Below are 23,597 nucleotides of genomic sequence, written 5' to 3'. Positions count from 1 at the left end.
CGTTGGGTTGTAGATGCGATGAGGCGGGTTTTTTTTATTTATTGTATAGAACATGTATAATGTTTTAGTTTGATAACTTGGATGCATTATATGTGTTTTGCAGCTCGATTTAAGGTAGTACATGGTTTAAAACCACTAATTGACCGGGGCTTTTTGATTTGGTGTGTGGTTGTATGCATCTCAGAGTTTGTGACGATAATCTAATTAGGTGATGATGAGAGTAAGTATTGACCAATTGAACATTAATTGTGTCAGTTTCGGTTAAAGTTTGAAATTTAAATTTGAATATTAAAATTGTCGGTTTTAACTAAAAAAATTGTTTATAGATAATTTAAATAATTTTAGTATGTGATATAATCATGAGTTATTGATTCTGTACAAATTATTAGCTAATAATGATTAGTTATTAAAGTGTAAAGGAAAATAATTATGTTTTTGTGACACTTAAATTTGGGTGGAGCCGAAATAAATTTTCAATCTCATTCGAAACAGCGGTTCTCAAAAAGTGTTGATAAAAGATTCGGTTGCGTTATCATCTTTATTTTATAAGAACATATAACATTCAGTCAACTATAATGTGAATTTCGAGTTTTTCTGCAAATTCGTTTACTGACTTTTGTTAACGGGTCATTTCAAGTCTTGCTTCTTTTAAGTACACTAACAACCTATTATATTTTTTCTTTTTATGTGAAAATGGCTATATATTCATTTACTGAGCTTTTTTGTTTACAGTCTTATAAACGGCTTTTCAAAAGAGAACTTGATACTTAATATAATAGTGTTTTGATATATTAACTATATATCAACTTTAAAAGAAACAACAACAAAGTTTTTGGCTTCCCAAACCTTTAAGGTTTTACTTATACTGATCATAAAAATAACTAATAGAAGAAAACATATTTTGACTTATATAATCAAAGAAGACAATTCATGCAATAAGAGAAAACAAGGGTATCATGATTCATGATGATTTAATGATACATCATCAGTTCCTCTTCTTTTATAACACGATTTGGCTGCTTTGACTTTTATAGTTATACAAGCCAATGCAAGAAAGTTGATTCTCTTATAGATCCTTCTAGAATTGAAGGGAAGAAAACAACATCAGTCCCATATTGAACTAAACAAAATGTTTTGATCACCCAACTTTTAAACAATCTAAATTTAATCTCTCATATGAATTTTGGGGTTGGATTATTATTACCTACATGACCGACCATACACAAGGTTTCTAATAAAGTTTTTTTTTTTTTTTTAATTTTTATTTATTTATTGTAGGTAACAAAGCTCAGGCACCATCGACTCCTCCAAATGTCCCAATGTAGATGTCATAGCCACACCAGATGCCCGAATATTGCAAGTGTAGTTTAGTCAATTTTGATACGGGTTAGTTTAGCTTCGGTAATTATTACGATGAATATAGGTCGAATGCATGTTGAAAAAAAAAATTCTTTGTTTAACATGTTTGAATGTGCAGATCACAATTCGGTGTATAAAGTCAAATTTTTGACTAAATCACTTTTTGGATGGAAAACGTCAATAAGGTCGAGTGATTTCTATTGATGTTCCTCTCGTGTGGAACAACCATGCGTGGGTTCAAACATTTGATAAGTTTTTGGATGTTATTGATTGATGTCCAACATGTAAGATTATTGGAAGTTTTTGTCACTATTATTGTTTTGCAATGAAATTTGTATTAAAATCGGGTATTTTTAAAACCCGGAACCGGATTGGAACCGGGTTTTAACCATATTTATCTTACACGCATACTAAATTAGCTAGGTGGTGTGTAGAAATAGTTAAACCACTTTTAAAATTTGTGGTCGATGTGTTTTTTTTAAAGTCGAGTTAGAATCGTGCTTTAAGTAAGTGCCACAAAAATTTGCAACGAGCCTTCCATACATACATCACCATTGATCAATTGAACAAAAATCCCAATTCTTCCATACATCTTTGTTGCGGGAAAATGACAAATATTATGATTTCTAGATTTAGTACAATTTTATAAATTCATGATGTACAACAACAATGATTTATGGAATTAGTAGGATTTAATTAAATCATGTTAAATCAATAGTTAACAAACACTTATAAGTAACCTGTGTGACACGCGGGCTAAAAGCTAGTATATATATAATATAAACGAATACATCAAAATCCTACGTGTCCGTGATGTGGCTGCTCCCCAATTTTTTGGAGTCATCAGATTTGCTTGATTTTTAAATGGAGGTTTCTCATTTATTTGATTCGAATTCACGGGTATGGGTCTTACCAAACCCAGATATTCCTAAAACGGGTTATAACATCTCATTAAATTAAAAATTATTCTCACCAAATTATTGATGTGAAAATCCTATAAAATAGGATATACTAAAAAATTATTATGTGATTTTTTAAAAATATTATTTATAATTAGGAAACAATTTTATAGTAAAGAAAAATAAGCGGGTCTTGGGTCTTACCAAACCCAGATAACTTTTAAATCGGGTTATAAACATCTTAGTTATTTGTGAAATCTTTTTATCATCAAACTCTAAGTATATTACAAATTTCATTACAATAAATAAAATTAAACCCAAAAAAGTATATAAATATTAAAAACGAGTAACGTAAAACAGCCCCCGTAATACGGGGAATAAAAACCAGTATATATGAGTATCATTATATAATTACATTTCAAAGGACTATCTATTTTTTGCTGGTATGCACTACTGTTGGGAATTAGCATGGTAATGTAACATCGTGAATGTCTTAGTCCCTAGGCGGCCGACCCCCTTGGAGGGAGTACTCGGAGTACTCGGGGAGTACTCGGACATGATAAATATAAAGAAAATTAGTTTTTGGGTAATATATATATTTCAAATATCATAAGTTTACTAATACTTATAACAAAATAAGTGAATATCAATATAAATAAGATAAAAACATTTTTAAACACTAAATTATTCTAAAAAATGTTAATCATTAATTAAAAAAATGATATTCGTTCTTTAATATTATAAAAATACGAATTATGTTGTATTTTTTAAGTCAAAATAGACTCAAGTTAACCGATTTGATGTGATTCTGGCTAATGTTGACCACCTTTGAACAATTTTTAGTAACTAGGCGGAGGTAAATAAACTCCCCTCGGCACCATACCTTGTAGCGAGTACCCGAAGAGTACTTGACCTTGTAGACCTACTTTTACCACATTGCTTAGAACATATTTCTACTTATATGTTAGTGTGTTTTAAGGACCCAAAAATGTGCTTAATGTATAAAAACTTGAAAATTCAGTTGTAAGATCATCCATTAGTCCCGGCTATTCATGGCATGAATCACATTGTAGGCTGTTGATCATTCTTATCTTGATGATTTTGATTCTGTACTATGTTAAGGTTTATGTCATGATGTAGCACAAGACCAAGATATTCTCACAATTGATATAGGATAAATAATAAATGTATCTTGATCAAAGATTAAAAGCATTTTATATTCACTACATTATGGTGAAAAAACTGAGTGCACAAAAGTTATGCTTTTCAATTTGTACTCTCTTTGTTATACATGCATGTCCTTCATGAACAAAATCACTTATGAGTGTGTTTAGCTGTCCAACAACTAATGTATTTACTTACTACAAAAATTAAGAGACTAGCACTACTTTTACCCGGCAACTCACATGTTTATTTATTTTTAATTATTGTTGATATTAACCAGGTAAGCATATTTTATACACTTCCATTATATATGTTTAACTATAATGCATATTAAGGATATTAAGATGTAATCTAATTTGTATCTATCTTTATGTTTTAGCCGGTAAATAATACAAGAATGATTTGTCAAGATGAAATAAATAAATGTGTAGAGCATACTTTAAAGGTGTTTACAACATTATTTGTTGACCGTGAGGATGAGGATGAATGAAAGTCAGTATATTAGTATGCTATCTCTTTTATAGTTTTCGTTTTTTTAATAATTGTTTAGGACAATTGAGTGAGTCTCGTTCATTGCACAGACGGTTAAGTCACCTAGGCTCGTTTGCGTACTTTGACCTATCATCCATTTGACTCTAAGGCATAGGCGCACTAAAGAGTTTTTGACAACATAGATCACATATAATTTTAGGTGTGTCTAGGAGTTGGAAAGGACTTTGTATTAATGTTGATTCTAGTTTAAATTTCCTCCATGATGCTAAAGATGGCTTTTGCTTTATTTGAATAAATAAATGTTTAACGGTAACTAATAGACAATTTTTCTGTGTGTATTATGATGGATAAAGGAGGTTGCACGAAGTCAAAGGAGACTTTTGAATAGTTGTTATATTTGGGTTAAAGTGAATGTTCATATAAGTTTAGTATGCTAAATTGAATGCTTTTGAACAATGAGTCAATATGGATGCTTTTAACTGTTTAAGCTATTTATAAAATTGTTCTTTGTTTGGTATATATTTTACTATATTTTATGTCTATATGATTTTGATATTAATGGATTAAAGGATTGAATGGTGATCATGATGTATGCGAAAATCTATATTAAAAAGATTGAATGAAAACCCCATTGAACGCCTTATTAGCTCACACACAAACACCACCTTATTAGGCTTAGGCATTAATATGACGCCTAATTATTATTTTAAAAATCATAAACTGTCTTATTAGGCTCTAATACGGCATCTTTTTATAACGGTTTTAGTAAACCATTTTAATGCGCTTATATATGACATTGACAACCGTCTTAAATTGTTGTATCTTTCGTTCGATCAAAATCCCTAAAAAAAGTGGTTTGAAATTCGGAAAAAAACACTTAACAAGTAATGGAATTGTGGCTCGGTGAAAGAATGTATGCAATAAAAAAGACGGAAGAGGGGAGAAAAGGATAACGAAAATGATGAATGAGTATGTGTAACGTCTTCTTTTCCATCCTTATTCCCATACTTCCTCTGTGTTCCTGATTTCCCATCTCCTTCTATGTGTTATTATTTCTTTAGATAATTCAATAACAAATCCAACTGGTTATTACTTGAGTTCTTATAAATTCATTTCAGGCCGATAATAATCTTATCTTCAAAATTAAGATCATAACATAATACACAAAAAGTTGGTTTATTTCCAATTTGCCATTAATTTAAATCAATCCATGTTCAAAAAATAAAGTTTAACAAATGACCGTTTCAATTTATAAACAAAAGTACAAAACCAATTCATTGTGTAAATTATCTCATTATAATCATGAAAATACCGGAAATTAATTCGTGTATATATATATATATATATTTGAGTAAACTGCGGTTTTCGTTCTTATGGTTTGTCCAAATCCGCGGTTTTAGTTCAATAGTTTTAAATTTATGATTTTCGTTTGTGTGGTTTCATTTCACTTGCAATTAAACCTGAACACACTTACACCGTTAAGTTTGATCGTTAAACTCACTAGTGTGTTAGTGTGTTCCTCACGTGAGGGGCAGTTTTGTTATTTTTTCCCGAATACACCCACCCCCTCTCGTGAGGGGGCTTGCGAATTAAGGTTGGGTTGTATTCAGGGAAAAAATGACAAAGCAGCCCCTAACGTGAGGGGCACGATAGATTTAACGATCGGGCTTAACTAGGTTAGTGAGGTCGGGTTTAATTGCAAGTGAAATGAAACCACAGGGACGAAAATCACAAATTTAAAACTATTGAACTAAAGCCGCAGATTTAGACAAACCACAGGGATAAAACCACAGCTCACTATATGTTTTTAACGACCAACAAACAGAGAATTGTCTGGGTACAAGGTAGCCCAATGATAAAAGGACACTGTCAGCTGGCCCAACCAAGTCGTACATAGTCTTTAAATGCATCCAAGTTGTCTTCAGTTCTAGAAAAAACTTACCAACTTAAAAACCCACCAGTGGTAGAACCCGGATATAATGAGGATCGAATATCAGAAACATCTCAGTTTTTTTTTTCATTGAGCTACTCTTTCAAAACCCAAGCTACGCATAGTTAATTTGTATATCTATTTTATAGATTTTGTAACTGTAATAAATAAATCTTGGTTATATATATACGTGATAACGTTTTTTCTTTATCTGTTTTGTCTTGAGTTGTTGATAAAACGATCTCCAACTGGAAGTTAGTTGCGTTTAGAACTGAAACAACCAAATAACAATGGCGAGAGGAGACTATGAAGAAGAAGAAGAACATCATCCGCCATTGTTGCAGACTTCACCTCATAATCATAACCTCAACCTCACTGGTCTGCCTTCATTTCTCTTTCCCTTGTTACTTGCTTCATGTTACTCCCAATTTCAAACTAGTTTATATCAATCAATCAATCAATCAATGTTTGACCTGCAGATTAGGTATTATTAAGTTCACTTTCCGAAACTCAAAATCAAAGTTAATTATCTGCTGCATCGAACTCGAGATTTCAAATCCATTAACTACAGATTATATCACTTCCATTTCATTCCAGTTGTTAGAATGTGATGATGATCATACCTAGGGTTGGTTAGTTAGTTAGTTAGTTCTATCTGTTATGTGACTTTTATCACTTGAAATTAACACTCCAGATTCAAATTTACACCTAATTTGATTATCACGCTTTTAGTTTTTTATCAATTTGCTTTGGCTGTGTTGTTGATTTAAGAAACTATATGAACACAAGAAGCAGAGTTTATAGCTGGAACTATAGGATCGGTTGAGATTTCTGATTGCAAGTCAATCAAATTCAAAGTTATAAGTTTATAACCTAATGTCAGTTATATATTAATCAACTTCCTTGAATTTCTTGATGACAGTTACAAGTTTTGTTTATAAATTTTCATTGTGTTGTTGATTGAAGGAACTGTATGGACAGCAGTAGCACATATTATAACAGCAGTCATAGGATCAGGTGTTTTGTCACTCGCTTGGAGCATAGCTCAGGTCGGATGGATTGTTGGCCCATTGTCTCTGCTACTCTTTGGCTTCTTCACTCTTGTTTCCGCATACTTTATCTGTGACATTCATCTCTATTTCGACCCTAAAAATGGCAACACTACAATGAACCAGTCCTACTTGCAGGCCGTTCACACAGTTTTAGGTCAGTTTGTTTCATGCTCATTAGCTTTCACTTGCATTTTGTTCATTCTATTTCTGTACATTGAATTTTAGGGTATAAGAATGGTCTGGCATGTGCATGCGTGTTTTACTTCAGTATATTCAAAACAGGAGTTGTGTACACAATCACATCTGCCACCAGCATGAGGTATGCTACTTTGATTTGGTGAAATGTTGTAACAAATTAATACTGTCCGGTCTAAATCTTTTGTTGCGATGACAGAGCAATCATGCAGTCAAATTGTTACCACGAACAAGGGCACGATGCTCCTTGTGAATTTGAAGATTGGTATTATATGCTCATGTTTGGAATAGTTCAAATACTAGCTTCTCAAATACCCAACATTTTTCATACAAAATGGCTCTCGATTATTGCTGCAATTATGTCATTCACATATTCTTTTATTGGAATTGGACTTGGATTAGCACAAATAATTGGTAAAAATCTTATCTTCAACATCCTGATACGCAATCTTGTGGATGGGCCATGAATAATATAAATGAAATTGCAGACAAAGGAAAAATTGAAGGTAGCATCTATGGAATTTCAACTACAAGTCCCACACAAAAAGTATGGTTGGTTGCTCAAGCTATTGGAGACATTGCATTTGCATTTAATTTCTCAGTAATTCTTCTTGAAGTACAGGTATAGAATCTAACCCGTTGTAATAGGTCTTCTATTTGATACTAAATCAATTTGTCTAAGCAGTTATGTGATGTTTGTAACATGTAGAGCACTTTGAAGTCACCTCCATCACAAAAAGTGACCATGAAGAAAGCTTCAACAATTGCAATATTTACTAGTACTATATTCTACCTATGTTGTGGTGCTTCTGGCTATGCTGCGTTTGGAGATTTGACTCCTGGGAATCTGTTGACCGGGTTTGGGTTTTATGAACCGTATTGGCTCGTTGACTTTGGAAATGCATGCATTGTTCTCCACTTGGTTGGTGGTTACCAGGTATCACATGACCTTAGCATTTTGACTGGAACCATTAAATATTTATATCAAAATGATAAAAAATATAGTTCAAATACTTCATTAATTACAATCAGAGATGGGCAAAAAACGCAGGTTAACCAAACCAACCAACGATCCTAACCAATTCTTAGGAGTCAATGTATATTGCCATGCGCACTCCCTACACAAGCTGGTCCGAAGCTGAACCTAACGGGTTCCGTCGGTTCTGTCGGTTTGTCACACTTTGTCACACAAGTCAGGTGATGCCAACCTGACCAGTTTGACCCACACCTAAACATCACCATTTTGACCCGAAACCATTTCATGACTCGTACACACTTTGCTACATCTCCAGTACCAATCTATGACCGATTCGATTTGTGTTTCTTTACATTATCATCTTGTTTGTTGTCAGGTATACACTCAGACATTGTTTGCTATAGTGGAAAGATGGTATGCAGAAAAGTTTCCAGAAAGCGTGTTCGCAAAAGACATTCGAAGCGTAAAGGTGTCGTTAATTCCCGAGTTTAGACTGAATCCACTTCGGTTATGTTTTAGAACAGCATATGTGGTTTTGACAATGGCGGTTGGGATGTTATTCCCTTACTTCAATGAGGTCCTCGCGTTTGCAGGCTCCATCATCTTTTGGCCTTCGACCATATATTTCCCTGTGGAGATGTACTTTGTGCAGAAGAAGGTTGTACCTTGGTCCGGCAAATGGATTATACTTCGCATATATACCATTTTTTGTCTGCTTGTCACCATTTTTACATTGGTTGGTTCTATTGAAGGACTCATTACCAAACGATTTGGGTAGTAAATAGTTGATTCTCTTTGAAGATTTGGTGCAAAAGATTTGGGTGATAGGAAATTGTATTGTGTGTAATAGTCCATCTCTTGTATAATACAGTTGTACAAATTTTTGAATGTTACTGAGTGAACTGATGGCACGTTTAGACAATAATGTCATTTGACCCGAGCCTGCTGTGGCATGATATTCAACTATAAACTGTTGAAGTCGAATACTTCTTTAAATTTACTCTTTTCAGCCACTTAGCTTGTTATCCTGTTTGTTGTTTTTTTTTTGTTCAACAATTAGCTCATTTATAATCACTAAGTTAACGGAACTAAGATTGCATTAGCTAGACCACGGCGTATGCTTGTATGGACTAATGGTCAAGATCAAGATCCTATATGCACTAGGATTATATATTCATATGCATGTTCCACATGCTTTCACTAATTGAAATCATAAGATATTCAAATTTGCTGGGAATTTACTTATTCAATTTGTCATTTCATTTTAGGCTCATCTAAAGATTCAAAAAAGGTTAAGTTGGTCGTCCTAAGGATCAAAACATATCTGTAGTGGTCTTTACTAAACAATAATATCACTTGCGAGATTGGATTTTTTTTTTCTTTTTGAAAATGGTATAAAGCGCAAACCAATATCCATGTATAAAATTCAAATTGAAAACGTAAAAAAGAAAAAAGATACGGTTTTATGATAATATATAATGTTTGTATATATGATACGAATATTGGTATGTGTATTTTCATTTGAAAGTAATTGACATCTATCAACTTCAAGTAGTTTCTATATGTGTTAAGGTTGATTAAAACATAAAAGTAGAGAGTATATGCTGTTTATAAACAAAAAATTTAAGTGCATTAAGTGTGTCTGAAACAAAAAATTTAAGTGCAGAGGAGGCAGTGGCATCAGTGTAACAGTTTATAACGTTCAGTAATAAAGAGTATAATAAATTTAGCTTTTCTCGTTTTTTGTTTTATTATTATTATTTTGTCATTTAAACTCAGTTTGCCTTAAAACGAACTGCAAGCAGAAGTTGGTGAGGGAAGAATCCAGGATCAATGGCCGAAGGAAACTACGACGATGAAGAAGAAATGTTTGGTCTGCTCTACTTACTCCATCTTTACCTGATGCTGAGTTTTACGGTTTTTAATCATTTAACTCGGTGTTGTTGATTGAAGGAACTGTATGGACAGCACTAGCACATTTTATAGCCGGGGTGATCGGATCAGGTGTTTTATCAATGGCTTGGAGCTTCGCACAGCTCGGGTGGATTGCTGGACCCTTGTGTGTTATAAGCATTGCGTTCTTCGCGCTCGTGTCTGCGTTTCTTATCAGCAACATCCAGTTTTATACAAACCCAAGCAGTGGCACCACCACCATAAACCACTCCTTTTTGCAGGCTGTCCACAACTTTTTAGGTCAGGATTGTTTTTGCTAATAAGCTTCTATAATTCTACTTCTACTTTGATAAACCCAAATAACTGAACCCAAACATAACCAACTGTGAGGTTTATATTTTTGTAAAAACCGAATTTTCGGGTTGGTTTAGGTTTTGCATGCAACTAAAAGTCTAAAACCAAACAGAAACGAATCTATGGATTTTCATTTTAAATTATGAAAATTAAATAATTCACAAGGAATTAATAAATAAATAGTGTAACTAAATTTTTAACTCGAAAAAAGGATTTAGGTTGACATTCATTATTTTGTGCTAGTTCTTTTTTCGGCCTAAAGATCTCTAGCCCAAATGGTAAAACCGAAACTAAACGAAAGCGGACTGTTTTCAAGAACTCTAAAACCAATTTTTCGGTTTTTGTAACACCCTTATTTTTATAAATCAATGTAGTAATAATAATCATACAACATATAAAAGTTTGTTTACCAATAATCATAAGTAACTAGAGGATTCACCATAATGGTCTTTGGCCTCTCCCTCCCTAAATGATGAGAGTTCACCTCCGCGGTGGACAAAATGCGTAGATTTAGAAGTGGAATGCGACCCTTAAGTATTGAATAATTATCACTTTACATGTTATTTTGTGCTTCCGCTCTCCATCATTGAAGAAACACTAACCGGACCCCGGGCAGATTACGAGTAACCTGGGGGTTAGATAGATGTTTCCCACGAGGGGTTAGACCCAGAGAAGATGGTTCTTCTGATAACCTGCAAAACAGACACCGTGAGCTTGTCACTGAGAAGGGGGGGGGGGGGGTTCCTCCTTGTGACCACCCTCCGGCGTGAGAATCAGACTAGATTGCTCTTTAAATATAAAATGTATATTAAGAGATTGCTAGAGCAGATATCAGGTATAATATGATGATAATAGATAAGATGAGATGGTCATACCATTTGTGGTATTTATAGCCGAAGGTAGGTTTCCAAGGAGGTGTGGCCGGCTGCAACAGTATTCCTGTTCCACCAACAGTGGCCTACGCACGTGCCCTGCTGGTAGTTGGTGGGTAGGCAGCGGCTGATAGTGACCAGGCCTGCTGTATACTATTCCTTTTCCACCAACTGCCGGCTACGCACGTGGTATGACAAGAGTTGGTGAGTAGGCAGCGGCTAATAGTGACATACAGTGCAGGAGCATGCTGCTCGCCATACTGTTGTCAATAAGCTGTCGTATCTTTAGTCAGATCTTTTTCCCATACCTCGTCAGGTACAGTACAGAAGATCTTCCCGTATCGTACGGACTGGCTTATTTGGGCGGGAGTATTCCCCCTCCCGCCCTTGTGCGGGATTGTTCCCGGCTTCGCTCATTCCTTCAGGTGACACTGAATGATTGAGAGCTAAGTACCTTGTGCGTGTAGCCTTGCTGCGCGGGTGGCCTTCCCTGATGGCTTGTATCCGAGGCTGCGGGGACAGGCGGAGTCCTTCACCATTGGGAGGCATTTCCTGCGGGAACAGCTTGCGTACTGCGCGTAAGGACGTCACGTCTCTGAGCATGGTTGGTCCTGCGGATCCAGTTGGTTTCTGCGCAGACGTCCCTCTTCCAGGTGAGTCTTGCGGGTCCAACTGGGCTCTGCTGGGACCTACCTCTTCAAGTCCCCCCAGTCCAATGTTCTTCTCATGAGTGTTTAATAAAGTGAGGTGAACTTTTGGACTTAAGCAAAGGGTTTTTGAAAAGGGGTTTTTAAGGTTTTCCATGGGGATTCTCCCCGCGGAAGTCCTTGTCACTTGCAGAAATTCCCGAGTTTCCTGCTTGATCTTTGGGTATGATGCGGGTAGGTCTGTAACCTCCTCGCAAGTCAGGAGCGTTGAGTCCCACTTGTGTGGATTCTCCATGAGGTTTTGGTAGTTTTGAACATAGTGATCAATTATGTTAAAACCACCAATTCCATCCTGGAGCTTCAAACAACGTAGTTCTCGACGTTCCCGCTATGCGGGGATGTTATTTCCGTTTCCGCAAGCATTGCCCAGAAGATCCTTCTTGGTTTCAATTCCCAGCGGAGCGCTAGGTATGTGAAGGGTTTTGCCTTAACACTGTACCCGCGCTCGTCTTATGGTTACTTTACTTCCAAGGTATTCCTGGCGTCAATTCCCTGCGGGTGCTAGGTATGTGAAGGGTTTTGCCTTTACACTGTACCCGCACCCGTCTTATAGTTACTTGGTTGCCGAGGTATACTTGGCTTCAATTCCCTGCGGGTGCTAGGTATGTGAAGGGTTTTGCCTTAACACTGTACCCGCATCCGTCTTACGGTTACTTGTTTGCCAAGGTTTACTTGGCTTCAATTCCCTGCGGGTGCTAGGTATGTGAAGGGTTTTGCCTTAACACTGTACCCGCATCCGTCTTACGGTTACTTGTTTGCCAAGGTTTACTTGGCTTCAATTCCCTGCGGGTGCTAGGTATGTGAAGGGTTTTGCCTTAACATTGTACCCGCATCCGTCTTACGGTTACTTGGTTGCCAAGTTATTATTGGCTTCAATTCCCTGCGGGTGCTAGGTATGTGAAGGGTTTTGCCTTAACACTGTACCCGCATCCGTCTTACGGTTACTTGTTTGCCAAGGTAAGGGGTATTTTCCCGCTTACTTTTGAATCTTTTTGAATTTTGAATTTTGAAATTCGAAGAGTTGGTGGAAGGATAAGAACAGTCCAAACCTCTGAAACGTCGTGTGACGGTTTCTTCTGACTGTGTCAGGACGTGCAGGAAGTTATGGTGACGTGACAGTACATGGTCATTCCAGACGCTTTTTCAGGCGCGTGGGCGCGATTTTTCGGGCGCGTGGCCTCGAAATTAATGGTATGCGTCCTGTCAACAGCTGTTGCCAGCTTGCTTTTTGCCACGTGTCATAGTTTCATTGCACCTTCGTTTTCTCTCTCTTTCGCATTAATTTCATCGCATTAATTGCGATTAGTATATAAAGGGGGAGAGGGTTCTTTGTAATCCACACTTTCACTCTTCTCTTAATCTTTTAAGCGATTTCCGGCGAATACTCCCCTTTTCAGGCAAGCATTCCCTCGAAATCGCTTTCTTCTTTCCTTCACAAGATGTCGTCTCGTGATGTTGAATCCACAGCCGATGACAAGAGTACTGCTGGCGAGTGCCAGTGTGCTCTGCCTGGCGATCTGTACCGGTATGTTGTCAGGAAGTTCATGCTCGAGTCTCTCGAGCCTGAGTTTCCTGAACCCCATCAGACTGTGTACGATGCCCCCAGAGGCAAGATCGGGGTTTATGCTGCATTCTTTGTTTATGGGAATCTTAGGTTCCCATTGACAAAGTTTGTTTACCGTGTCCTTGAGAGGCACGGTGTTCATTTGACCGAGTTGCACCCCATGGCGATCGCCAAGATTCGCCACTTCGAGTGGGTGTGCCGGATTTTGGGCATTGAGCCCTATGTTGACCGCCTGATGACCTTCTATACTTGGAGGTGCATCCAGGGGTGGTATACGTTGATAACCCGGGTTAAGGGTTTGAAGATTTGCGCGACCGAGCGCAGTCTTCGCGCGTGGAAGAGGGAGTTCTTCTTCATATCCGCCCGCGCCATCCCCCTTGCCATGAAGTTTAAGAACGGGCAAGCTCTTCCCAGCCTTCACGCCTCCAACTACGAGGAGGCGGAATGGTTTTCGAGGATTTCCCGGGTCCAATCTCCGGTTTACCGGTTTGCGGAGTCCGGGATGGTGATGTTGGGGATGAGCCGGGTGTGGAAGGCGGCGGATGCGCAAAAGGTCCCAATCGTCCTCGAATACGGTTCGAACTCTGTTCCTTACGGTATGCTTTGTTTCTTTTTGTTGATTCTGAATTTCTTCTAACTTTTTTCCTGTTTATTTCAGAGGGGAACGACTTGCAGTCACTCCTAAACCCGCGGGAGGCTGACGGTCCCGCACGGATGGGTACTCGCGCTCTGGACGAGAACGAGTTGCCCATCCTAGAACAAACTGCGGATCGGTTCGTGGAGGTGTATCCGCAAGGCCATGAGATCCTGAGCGCCAGGCGGCCAGGTAAGGCGCTCTTCAACCCTCGACCCCTCAATGTTGAAACCTCTGCTGGAATTCCTCTAATCGTATGTTCTGATGAGGAATCCGCAGATGGTCCTCCGTTGGTGCGGAAGAAGAAGGCTGCCGGCGGGAAGGGAAAGGAGAAGGTGGCCTCCACTGCCGATCCGGTGCCTCGGTCTGACTCGGAGACCGAGAGCGAAGAGGTGGCGGGGAATCCCGGTGGTGATAAGCTCACCATTCCAGAGGCTGTGACAACTGTCACCGAAGAGCCCAGGATGACGACGGTGACCGGCGTGAAGAGGCCGGCTCCATCGAGTTCATCCCCGCCCGTCCGTACTTTCAGGCTCAAGAAAACCCGTAAGTACAACTTCCTTTAGCTTTTATCTTCATAGTTTAATATCGTTAACACTTATCTTCTTTATGCAGTCGTGGATGTTGACGCATTCCAGGGTGGAGCGCAAAGGAGTACCTCTCCGCCAATGACGGTAGGCTTGGTCAGCCTACCTGAGGCGTCGACTCAGGCGCCTGCGCCTGCTTCCGCTGGTTCAGTTGCTCACTCCTTTGAGCCGACTGTTCCAGCTGAGATGACGTCACCGCCGGCTGTGAGTGCGATTTTTACAGCATCCTTCACCGAGCCGGCGGTTACTATTGCTGCAGATTCCGCGGCGGCGACCGCGGCGGCTGCTATTATGCCCCCGCCATCGGCAACGACGGCCGGTCCATCAGGTACGCATGGGGCTTCTCGCCAATCTTTGCCACCTTCCCATCTGCCTGACCTCTTGGATGGATTTCCTTTGGGTTCAGGTGATGGGTTCGGCGGCTATCGGCCTGTTATTGACCCTACAGGTGCGTAGGGTTCCTTTGGCCCTTTTTTATATATATTTTTTATCATCTTTTCCTAACTGCTTTTTGTTTTTTGCAGTGTCGGATTCCAATGAAGTGTATGTTCCACGATGGAACATTCGCCGAGGAACAACCCTTCGTACCCCTGTGGAGTGCGTGGAATGGGCTCGTCACGCTGCTCCCAGTGGTGCGTTGGGGGAAGCCATGGCTAGCTACCAGGAGGGTAGGCTAACCAATGAGCTTCGGGTTCTCCTGGCCCGGATGCAGCCGCGTGTCGAGCTGCTTTGTCGTGAAAACGACAAGTTAAAAGCAGCTCGCCTTAAAGAAGTAGCTCAGGCGCGGGCTGTCCGGGAGGAGAACCAAAAACTTACCGCAGTGGCTGCGGAGAAGGAGAAGGCCTTCAAGGCTCTCGAGGTTGAAGTTCAGGCTCGACTCGAGGCCCGTTCCAAGGCTGCCCAAGCTGTTAATGAACAGCTTCGGCTGGCTAAGGAGACTGCGAGGAACGCAACCGAGAGGGCCACCAAGGCTGAAGCTGTTGCTGAGCCTCTACGCGTGGAGAATGAAGAGCTTAAAGCCAAATTAGAGGCTCTCCAGCAGGCTCATGATGCCTTGGCGATGGAAGACGCCAAAAAGCTCCAGGAGATCTTGGACCAGAGGGGGGTGCTTGACCATACTGAGCGGAAGCTAAAGGGCGTCGAAGAGGCTGCGGCTAAAGAAGTGTTGCTTGCCAACCTTAACAAGAGTGAAGCCGAACGCGCCCGTAACGAAGCTCAAGCTGCCCTCCAAGAAGCTCTGGTTGCCAAGGAATGGCTTCTTCGAGAAGCGTTGTCTCAGGTATGTTTTCATGTCTTTACGCTTTTCTTGTAAATAGAAAAGGTTTTGACACTTGTATATTTTCTTTTGTAGGTTGTGCATCGGGTCTTCTCAGAGACATCTTACGACGATGCTATGAGCGCAGCCCTCAACGCTTCTCACGAGGATGGGGAAAAGGTCGGCTTCCTGCTTGGTCTAGGGTTCGTTGAGAAAGGCGTCCCGCCTTCCAACTTCCCTTTGTATAATGTGGATACTGAAGCTATTTACGACCAAGCAGTGAACCAGTATGCTGCCTTCCCGCATCCGGTGGTGGAGAAGGTGAACGAAGTCGCTGCTGCTGATGATGGGCTAGCTATCCTCAAAGCTTTCCTTGAACTGCCACGCTCTACTGATGGGGCTGGTCTAAGTGGAAGTGGCCCTGAAGCCTGATCCTGAAGATCCCTTCCCACTGCTAGGTTAGATTTAGCTTGTACAGATTTATTTTCTTGTAGGCGGGTAGTTACCCGGCCATTCTTGTAATGATTCATTGTGAAATATAAATCTTTGTGCGGGTAAGACCGCTATTTTCTTTGGATTCCTTGCTTTATAAACGTTATATGACTTGCATACTTTAGTTTAAATTAGCAATTTTCCAAGTGTTTAGAATAAGTTAACCTTTGAACGTGGTAGATAATAGGTGTGAAGTTTTGCTTCCTCTTTCGTGATTGTGCGGGTAGGACCGTCACTTGCACTTAGTAGGATGGCTAAACTTTACCCATATCTGACCTGCGTGTAGGTTTTCCTCATCCTTTTTTGAGGATAAGTTAACCTTTGAACGTGGTAGATAATAGGTGTGAAGTTTTGCTTCCTCTTTCGTGATTGTGCGGGTAGGACCGTCACTTGCACTTAGTAGGATGGCTAAACTTTACCCATATCTGACCTGCGTGTAGGTTTTCCTCATCCTTTTTTGAGGATAAGTTAACCTTTGAACGTGGTAGATAATAGGTGTGAAGTTTTGCTTCCTCTTTCGTGATTGTGCGGGTAGGACCGTCACTTGCACTTAGTAGGATGGCTAAACTTTACCCATATCTGACCTGCGTGTAGGTTTTCCTCATCCTTTTTTAGGAATTTTGTTTTGAACCGTTCGACGCGCGGTTGTCAATAGGTTAGTGTTCAGTTTCCTTTCATGATTCATGCGGATAGACCGGCACTTTCATTTAATGGGATAACTGAACTTTTCCCCTTCAACTGACCTGCGTGAAGGTTTGTCGTTTTTTGGGTTTATGCGGGTTTTGCCGCCTTCCCCATGCAACGACTTTCCACGTAATTATGCGGTGAAAACCGGCATATTAGTGTTTAATAAATTAACCGTTCGACGCGCGGTTGTTGATAGGTTATTCAGTTTCCTCTCATGATTCATGCGGATAGACCGGCACTTTCATATAGTGGGATGACTGAACTTTTCCCCTTCAACTGACCTGCGTGAAGGTTTGTCGTTTTTGGGTTTATGCGGGTTTTGCCGCCTTCCCCATGCAACGACTTTCCACGTAATTATGCGGTGAAAACCGGCATATCCGTGTTGGTAGTTCATAAAGTATAAATGTAAAATCATCAGCATCGATGTTTTAAGGAGAATCATTTCCATTAGAAGTGGCTCTTGGCCTTTTCTTTACAAATTTGGAATTGATTTACATGCAAACTGTGTAAATGAGCTCCCTTCCATGCTGTTGGGATGGGAGTGCCATCGAGCCGATACGCACCTGGTTCGGGATCTCGTTCTTTACGCAGCATGTAGTCTCCATATCGAAGCTGGAATTTTATTCGTGTTTTCCCCAGCTAGGGTTCTACACGCATCAGGCTTCTCAGCGTTCATTGCGCCACGAGGTGCGCGAGCGTCCCATCTCTGACAAATGCTTCGACCATGTCCTTTACATCTATGCATTCTTCGGTGTTGTGGCCTTTTGTCCTGTGAAAGTCGCAGTATTTACTCCGATCAGCATTGTGACGATGTCGGATTATTTGAGGCTTTGGCCATGGGAGCTCCTCGGTGGCGAATATCTCGGTGACGCTTTTGGTGAGCGGCGTCCATCTGGAGTTCTGGGTCGATCGTACGTTATCCCTTCCGCCTAACCGATGTTGCAAGCCGGATGAGGTGTCAAAGTTTACCCCTGACTGGCAAATGCCTAGCTTTCGTTTTTTGTTTAATCGGGCGGTAAGGACGTTGTCTTCCCTTGTCTTCTGGGTGTAGAGGTTTGTGCTCTGTGGGAGATCTCTACCTAGTTGCTTCTCAGTTTCCGCAAAGCGTTTTGCTGCTGTCATGATGGCATCCCATGTGGATGGCATGCCATCTTTACCCGTTAAGGTGCGGATGAGCTCTGGGTCGTTCGCGCCCTGGATGAAAGCAGCGCGAACAAGATCTTCGCTAATGTTACCCAGACTTAGCTTCTTCGAGTTGAAGCGAGTGATGAAGTCCAGCAAAGATTCATCTTTCTCTCGAATGCATTTGAGGATTGTCCATTGCTCCTCGGTATACTTTCTTTGCTGGCTGAAGTGTTGGCGAAACTTCTGTTGGAAGTCTGCCCAGTCATAGATGTGGTTGACCGGTAGACGATCGAACCACGCTCTAGCAGCCCCCACAAGTGTCATTTGGAACATGTAACACCACGTAGGTTCCGTCCAACTACTGACGGTTGCCCCCGCTATGAATCTGTTCAAATGATCATCGGGGTCAGATATACCATCATATGTGCCTATGCTTGACATTTGTTTGGCACTTTTTGGGGCGATTGCTTCCGCAATGTCCCTTGCAAATTTGGACATTCCCGCATTTGCAACGTTTGGTCTGAATGTTTTGGAGAAGTCACGTGGACTTCCACCAGCATTTTTTGGTTTGAAGGCTTGTCCAAAATGCCTTCTCGGTTGGGAGTCCGTTTCCTTACGCTTCCCTTTTGCCCTATGGCGAGGGTTCACGTCGGAGTCGGATTCCTCCGAGTCATCGTCCAAGTATTCTTCGAATTCGTCGGCCTGTTGGACGGAACGCAAGCGTTCGTCCAACTCAGCTTGGAATTCCTTTTGTCGTGCCTCCGCCCATGCCTTAACTTCATCGAGTGTTTGGCGGGGGAGTCTTCGTTTCTCTAACTGGGTATCAGTGAATCCCAGTGGGCGATCATTTACTGCACTTGCCCCAGCTTGGGTAACTGGGGTAGTGTTCGTAAAATTTACTTCACTTGCCCCGGCTTGGGTAACCGGGGTAGTGTTTGTAAAGACTGTGTAGCCGGTATTCCCCCCAGTAGCTGGGGTTGTGGTTACCGGAATTTCTTTAACCATCTTAGAAGTTTGAAAATACTGGAGAAAAATAAAGTTCTAGCTTTGTCCCACGGATGGCGCCAATGAAGAAACACTAACCGGACCCCGGGCAGATTACGAGTAACCTGGGGGTTAGATAGATGTTTCCCACGAGGGGTTAGACCCAGAGAAGATGGTTCTTCTGATAACCTGCAAAACAGACACCGTGAGCTTGTCACTGAGAAGGGGGGGGGGGGTTCCTCCTTGTGACCACCCTCCGGCGTGAGAATCAGACTAGATTGCTCTTTAAATATAAAATGTATATTAAGAGATTGCTAGAGCAGATATCAGGTATAATATGATGATAATAGATAAGATGAGATGGTCATACCATTTGTGGTATTTATAGCCGAAGGTAGGTTTCTAAGGAGGTGTGGCCGGCTGCAACAGTATTCCTGTTCCACCAACAGTGGCCTACGCACGTGCCCTGCTGGTAGTTGGTGGGTAGGCAGTGGCTGATAGTGACCAGGCCTGCTGTATACTATTCCTTTTCCACCAACTGCCGGCTACGCACGTGGTATGACAAGAGTTGGTGAGTAGGCAGTGGCTAATAGTGACATACAGTGCAGGAGCATGCTGCTCGCCATACTGTTGTCAATAAGCTGTCGTATCTTTAGTCAGATCTTTTTCCCATACCTCGTCAGGTACAGTACAGAAGATCTTCCCGTATCGTACGGACTGGCTTATTTGGGCGGGAGTATTCCCCCTCCCGCCCTTGTGCGGGATTGTTCCAGGCTTCGCTCATTCCTTCAGGTGACACTGAATGATTGAGAGCTAAGTACCTTGTGCGTGTAGCCTTGCTGCGCGGGTGGCCTTCCCTGATGGCTTGTATCCGAGGCTGCGGGGACAGGCGGAGTCCTTCACCATTGGGAGGCATTTCCTGCGGGAACAGCTTGCGTACTGCGCGTAAGGACGTCACGTCTCTGAGCATGGTTGGTCCTGCGGATCCAGTTGGTTTCTGCGCAGACGTCCCTCTTCCAGGTGACTCTTGCGGGTCCAACTGGGCTCTGATGGGACCTACCTCTTCAATCATACTTTCAACTTGATTAATCCTTGTTTTGTGATATTGATTGCAGGATATAAGAATGGAATGGTATGTGGTTGCTTGGTTTATTTCAGTTTATTCAAAACAGCTGTTGTCTATGTAATCACATCAGCAATCTGCATGAGGTATTCTAACCTTTTCCATCACTTGTATCTGAATATCATGTTAGCAACTACCTAACTATTTCTCTGAATTACAGCGAAATCAGGCGATCAAATTGTTACCACAAAGAAGGCCATGATGCTGCTTGTGAGTTCGAGAATAAGTATTACATGCTTATGTTTGGATCCATTCAAATAGTAGCTTCTCAAATACCCAACATTTTTCATACCAAGTGGCTCTCCATCATTGCTGCAATTATGTCCTTCACTTACTCATTTATCGGAATTGGACTCGCATTAGCCCAAGTAATAGGTACTAATCTCTATATTCAAAAATATTCTAGACCGAACCGCCAACTATGGTTTTGGGAAATGAAAACCAAACCGGCCGGGCTGCATGGGTTGGCAGGACCAGTCGGTTTTAACGGTTTGATGATTTAGATGTTTGGTTTTAAACCGATTAATTATCTTTTTCTCGGTAAACTAATTAGTTTGTATTCAAAATTTTTAAATAATAAAGATGTTCATGAGTATAATACACATACATAACTACATACTCTTAAAAAAAAGATTAAAAGGACCGGGACCGTTTTACAGGGCCAGTTGGCTGGACCGCTAAACCACTAATTACCCGTTAATACCAAACCATATAAACGTCAAACCAGCTGACTTGCTTCGGTTTGCGTGGTTCGGTCGGTTCAAACAAATAATGAACAGGGGCGGACCCACATAGTAAGTAAGGTGGGCAGCCGCCCCCCTTAAAATTTTACCTTTAGTGTAACTTCTAAGCAAAAACCTCGATTGCCCCCCGTTAAACCCTCCTACTGCCCCGATCCTCTAAACTCTAGCACCAACTCATATGAGTTTTTCCGGCAAACAATGTAAAGGATGTAGAGAAAGATGATTAATTTTACCTGTTATTTGTTAAGGTTATTAGGTAGTTTAACTAATATAATGGGCTTTTTAAAAAAAGCCCAAATAAAACTTGAAAGTACAAAGTTTATATTTAACAGTTAACACTATGTTGGCCGACATCAATTATAGGTAGGCATAAGTTATAATATTTTATTAAATATTAATTCAATAAAAAAAGCTACATTCTGAATTTACTAATTTAGTTTTATTATCATGTTATCTTATTTTATTTTTGCATTACTTTATTTCAATGTTTGATTTGATATTTACTAACATCTTATTTTATTTATAAATATATATAAGAACTACATAAAATTTGTGGAGTTAAGATAGTAGGCATGCCCATGTCTTAATACAAACATTACTACGATGTTTCAGTTAAAATCTTTTGATTTCACGACTGATATAAACATAAAATATCTTATAAAAATAATTAAGTTTAATGATATAATTAAAAAGCATTTGTGCCTTTTTATCTTAAGACGATTGACACGCTTTTGTTATGCATGTGAAATGTAGTTTAGTCTTAACTTTTTACCATCTCCTTGGATTGACCCGACCCGATATGAAGCGAAATAAAACTATTATATAGTATTAGTCAGACGATTCTTAAAAATTTCCCGCCCCGCCATGAAAAAATTTTCTGTGTCCGCCACTGATAATGAACATCCCTAACACTAACAGTTCAAATATATTTATTATCAAATCAAGTTACTTGTTGAATATGAGATTGCAGAACAAGGAGAGATTAAAGGTAGCATCACTGGTATCTTAGCTACTAATCCGACTCAAAAAGTATGGTTGGTTGCTCAAGCCATTGGAGATGTTGCATTTTCGAATTCATTTTCGTTAATCATTCTTGAAATACAGGTACAAACTTAAAGTTTAATCGTTCTAACACGTTCTAGTTAATCCAAAATTAGTTGCTCCAAACAATTATGTTAATTGTGTGTCATGCAGAGCACTTTAAAGTCACCTCCATCTCAAAAAGTGACCATGAAGAAAACTTCCACTATTGCAGTGTTTATAATTGCTTTCTTTTACCTAACTTATGGTGCTTCTGGTTATGCTGCATTTGGAGATTTGACCCCCGGGAATCTGTTGACCGGGTTCGGGTTTTATGAACCGTATTGGCTCGTTGACTTTGGTAATGCATGCATTGTTCTCCACTTAGTTGGAGGGTACCAGGTATCACATGACCTTGGCATAATTTGTGATTCTTACTAATAATCTTTATGACCTATGTTGTGTGTTGTTAGATATACAGTCAGACACTATTTGCAATAGTAGAAAGATGGTATGCAAAAAAATTCCCAGAAAGCACGTTCGTGAAAGACATTCGAACTGTGAAGGTGTCGTTGCCGAGTTTAGATTAAATCCGCTTCGGTTATGTTTTAGAACAGCATATGTGGTTTTGACAATGGCAGTCGGGATGTTATTCCCTTACTTCAATGAGGTCCTCGCGTTCGCAGGCTCCATAATCTTTTGGCCTTTGACCATATATTTCCATGTTGAGATGTACTTTATGCAGAAAAAGGTTGTGCCTTGGTCCGGCAAATGGATCGTACTTCGTATATATATACCATGTTTTGCCTGCTCGCAACCATTTTTACTTTGGTTGGTTCGATTGAAGGACTCATTGCCAAAAGATTTGGCTAGTATATAGTAACTCCTCTTTGAAACTAGTAAGATGGTTATATCAATTTTATAATGTTAATGTATTGGAACAATAGAGAATAGTATATGTTATATAACCCCTTGACACATGTTATTTAATTACTTTTGAAGTCGAATACTTCTTTAGTTTACTCTTTTGAGCCACTTAGTTAGCTTGTTTTTAATCTTTAATCACTATGTATAGAAGATTTTTATTATCTTTTTATTCTATACTATGCTAAGGCTACTAAAGATTTCGTCGGCTTGAGATCTTATGTTTGTACGTATGGTCAAGATCGATATCATGCACATAAACCTATACGCACTAAGACCTTATGCATGTTCTACGTCTTTCCACTTATCAAAATCATATGATCTTAAATTATGGTATAGAGTTTTTTTTTTCTTCACAAATCAAAAATGATCAAAACAAATATGGGTTAGGCTAAACGTAACCCCCTTGTTGTTGTCATAACCCCCCCCCCCCCCCCCCTCATCTGGAAAAACTAACTTTCATATTACCCTTTGAAATCATATAATTACCAAATTAGCATAAAATTAAGAATTTCATATTTTTTTTACAAGTTGCGTTTTTTTTTATTTCGGGTTTAGGGTTCGGG

The 23,597-nt window shown here is 39.9% G+C and overlaps 1 protein-coding gene and 1 pseudogene across 2 annotated transcripts; both read left to right on the top strand.

The window, feature by feature from the left end:
- Positions 1 to 6,116: 6,116 nt before the first annotated feature.
- Positions 6,117 to 8,971, top strand: LOC143563332 (putative amino acid permease 7). The gene is made up of 7 exons (XM_077050897.1): positions 6,117 to 6,222; positions 6,811 to 7,050; positions 7,122 to 7,215; positions 7,291 to 7,505; positions 7,580 to 7,713; positions 7,801 to 8,028; positions 8,444 to 8,971. Exons 1-7 carry the CDS (start codon positions 6,135 to 6,137, stop codon positions 8,843 to 8,845), a joined length of 1,401 nt encoding a protein of 466 aa, XP_076907012.1. The 5' UTR covers positions 6,117 to 6,134; the 3' UTR covers positions 8,846 to 8,971.
- A 929-nt stretch (positions 8,972 to 9,900) lies between these two features.
- On the top strand, positions 9,901 to 22,980 carry LOC143563340 (putative amino acid permease 7; annotated as a pseudogene). The gene is made up of 7 exons (XR_013140650.1): positions 9,901 to 9,940; positions 10,000 to 10,260; positions 20,337 to 20,430; positions 20,505 to 20,719; positions 22,058 to 22,191; positions 22,282 to 22,509; positions 22,581 to 22,980. The product of XR_013140650.1 is annotated as a putative amino acid permease 7 (transcript).
- Positions 22,981 to 23,597: the final 617 nt, after the last annotated feature.

This window comes from Bidens hawaiensis, unplaced genomic scaffold (assembly GCF_021521415.1).
Source record: "Bidens hawaiensis isolate Kalapana, Puna unplaced genomic scaffold, B.hawaiensis_p1.1 tig00021362_1, whole genome shotgun sequence".
Classification (NCBI taxonomy): Eukaryota; Viridiplantae; Streptophyta; class Magnoliopsida; order Asterales; family Asteraceae; genus Bidens; species Bidens hawaiensis.
This window is presented reverse-complemented; position numbering and strand designations above follow the sequence as displayed.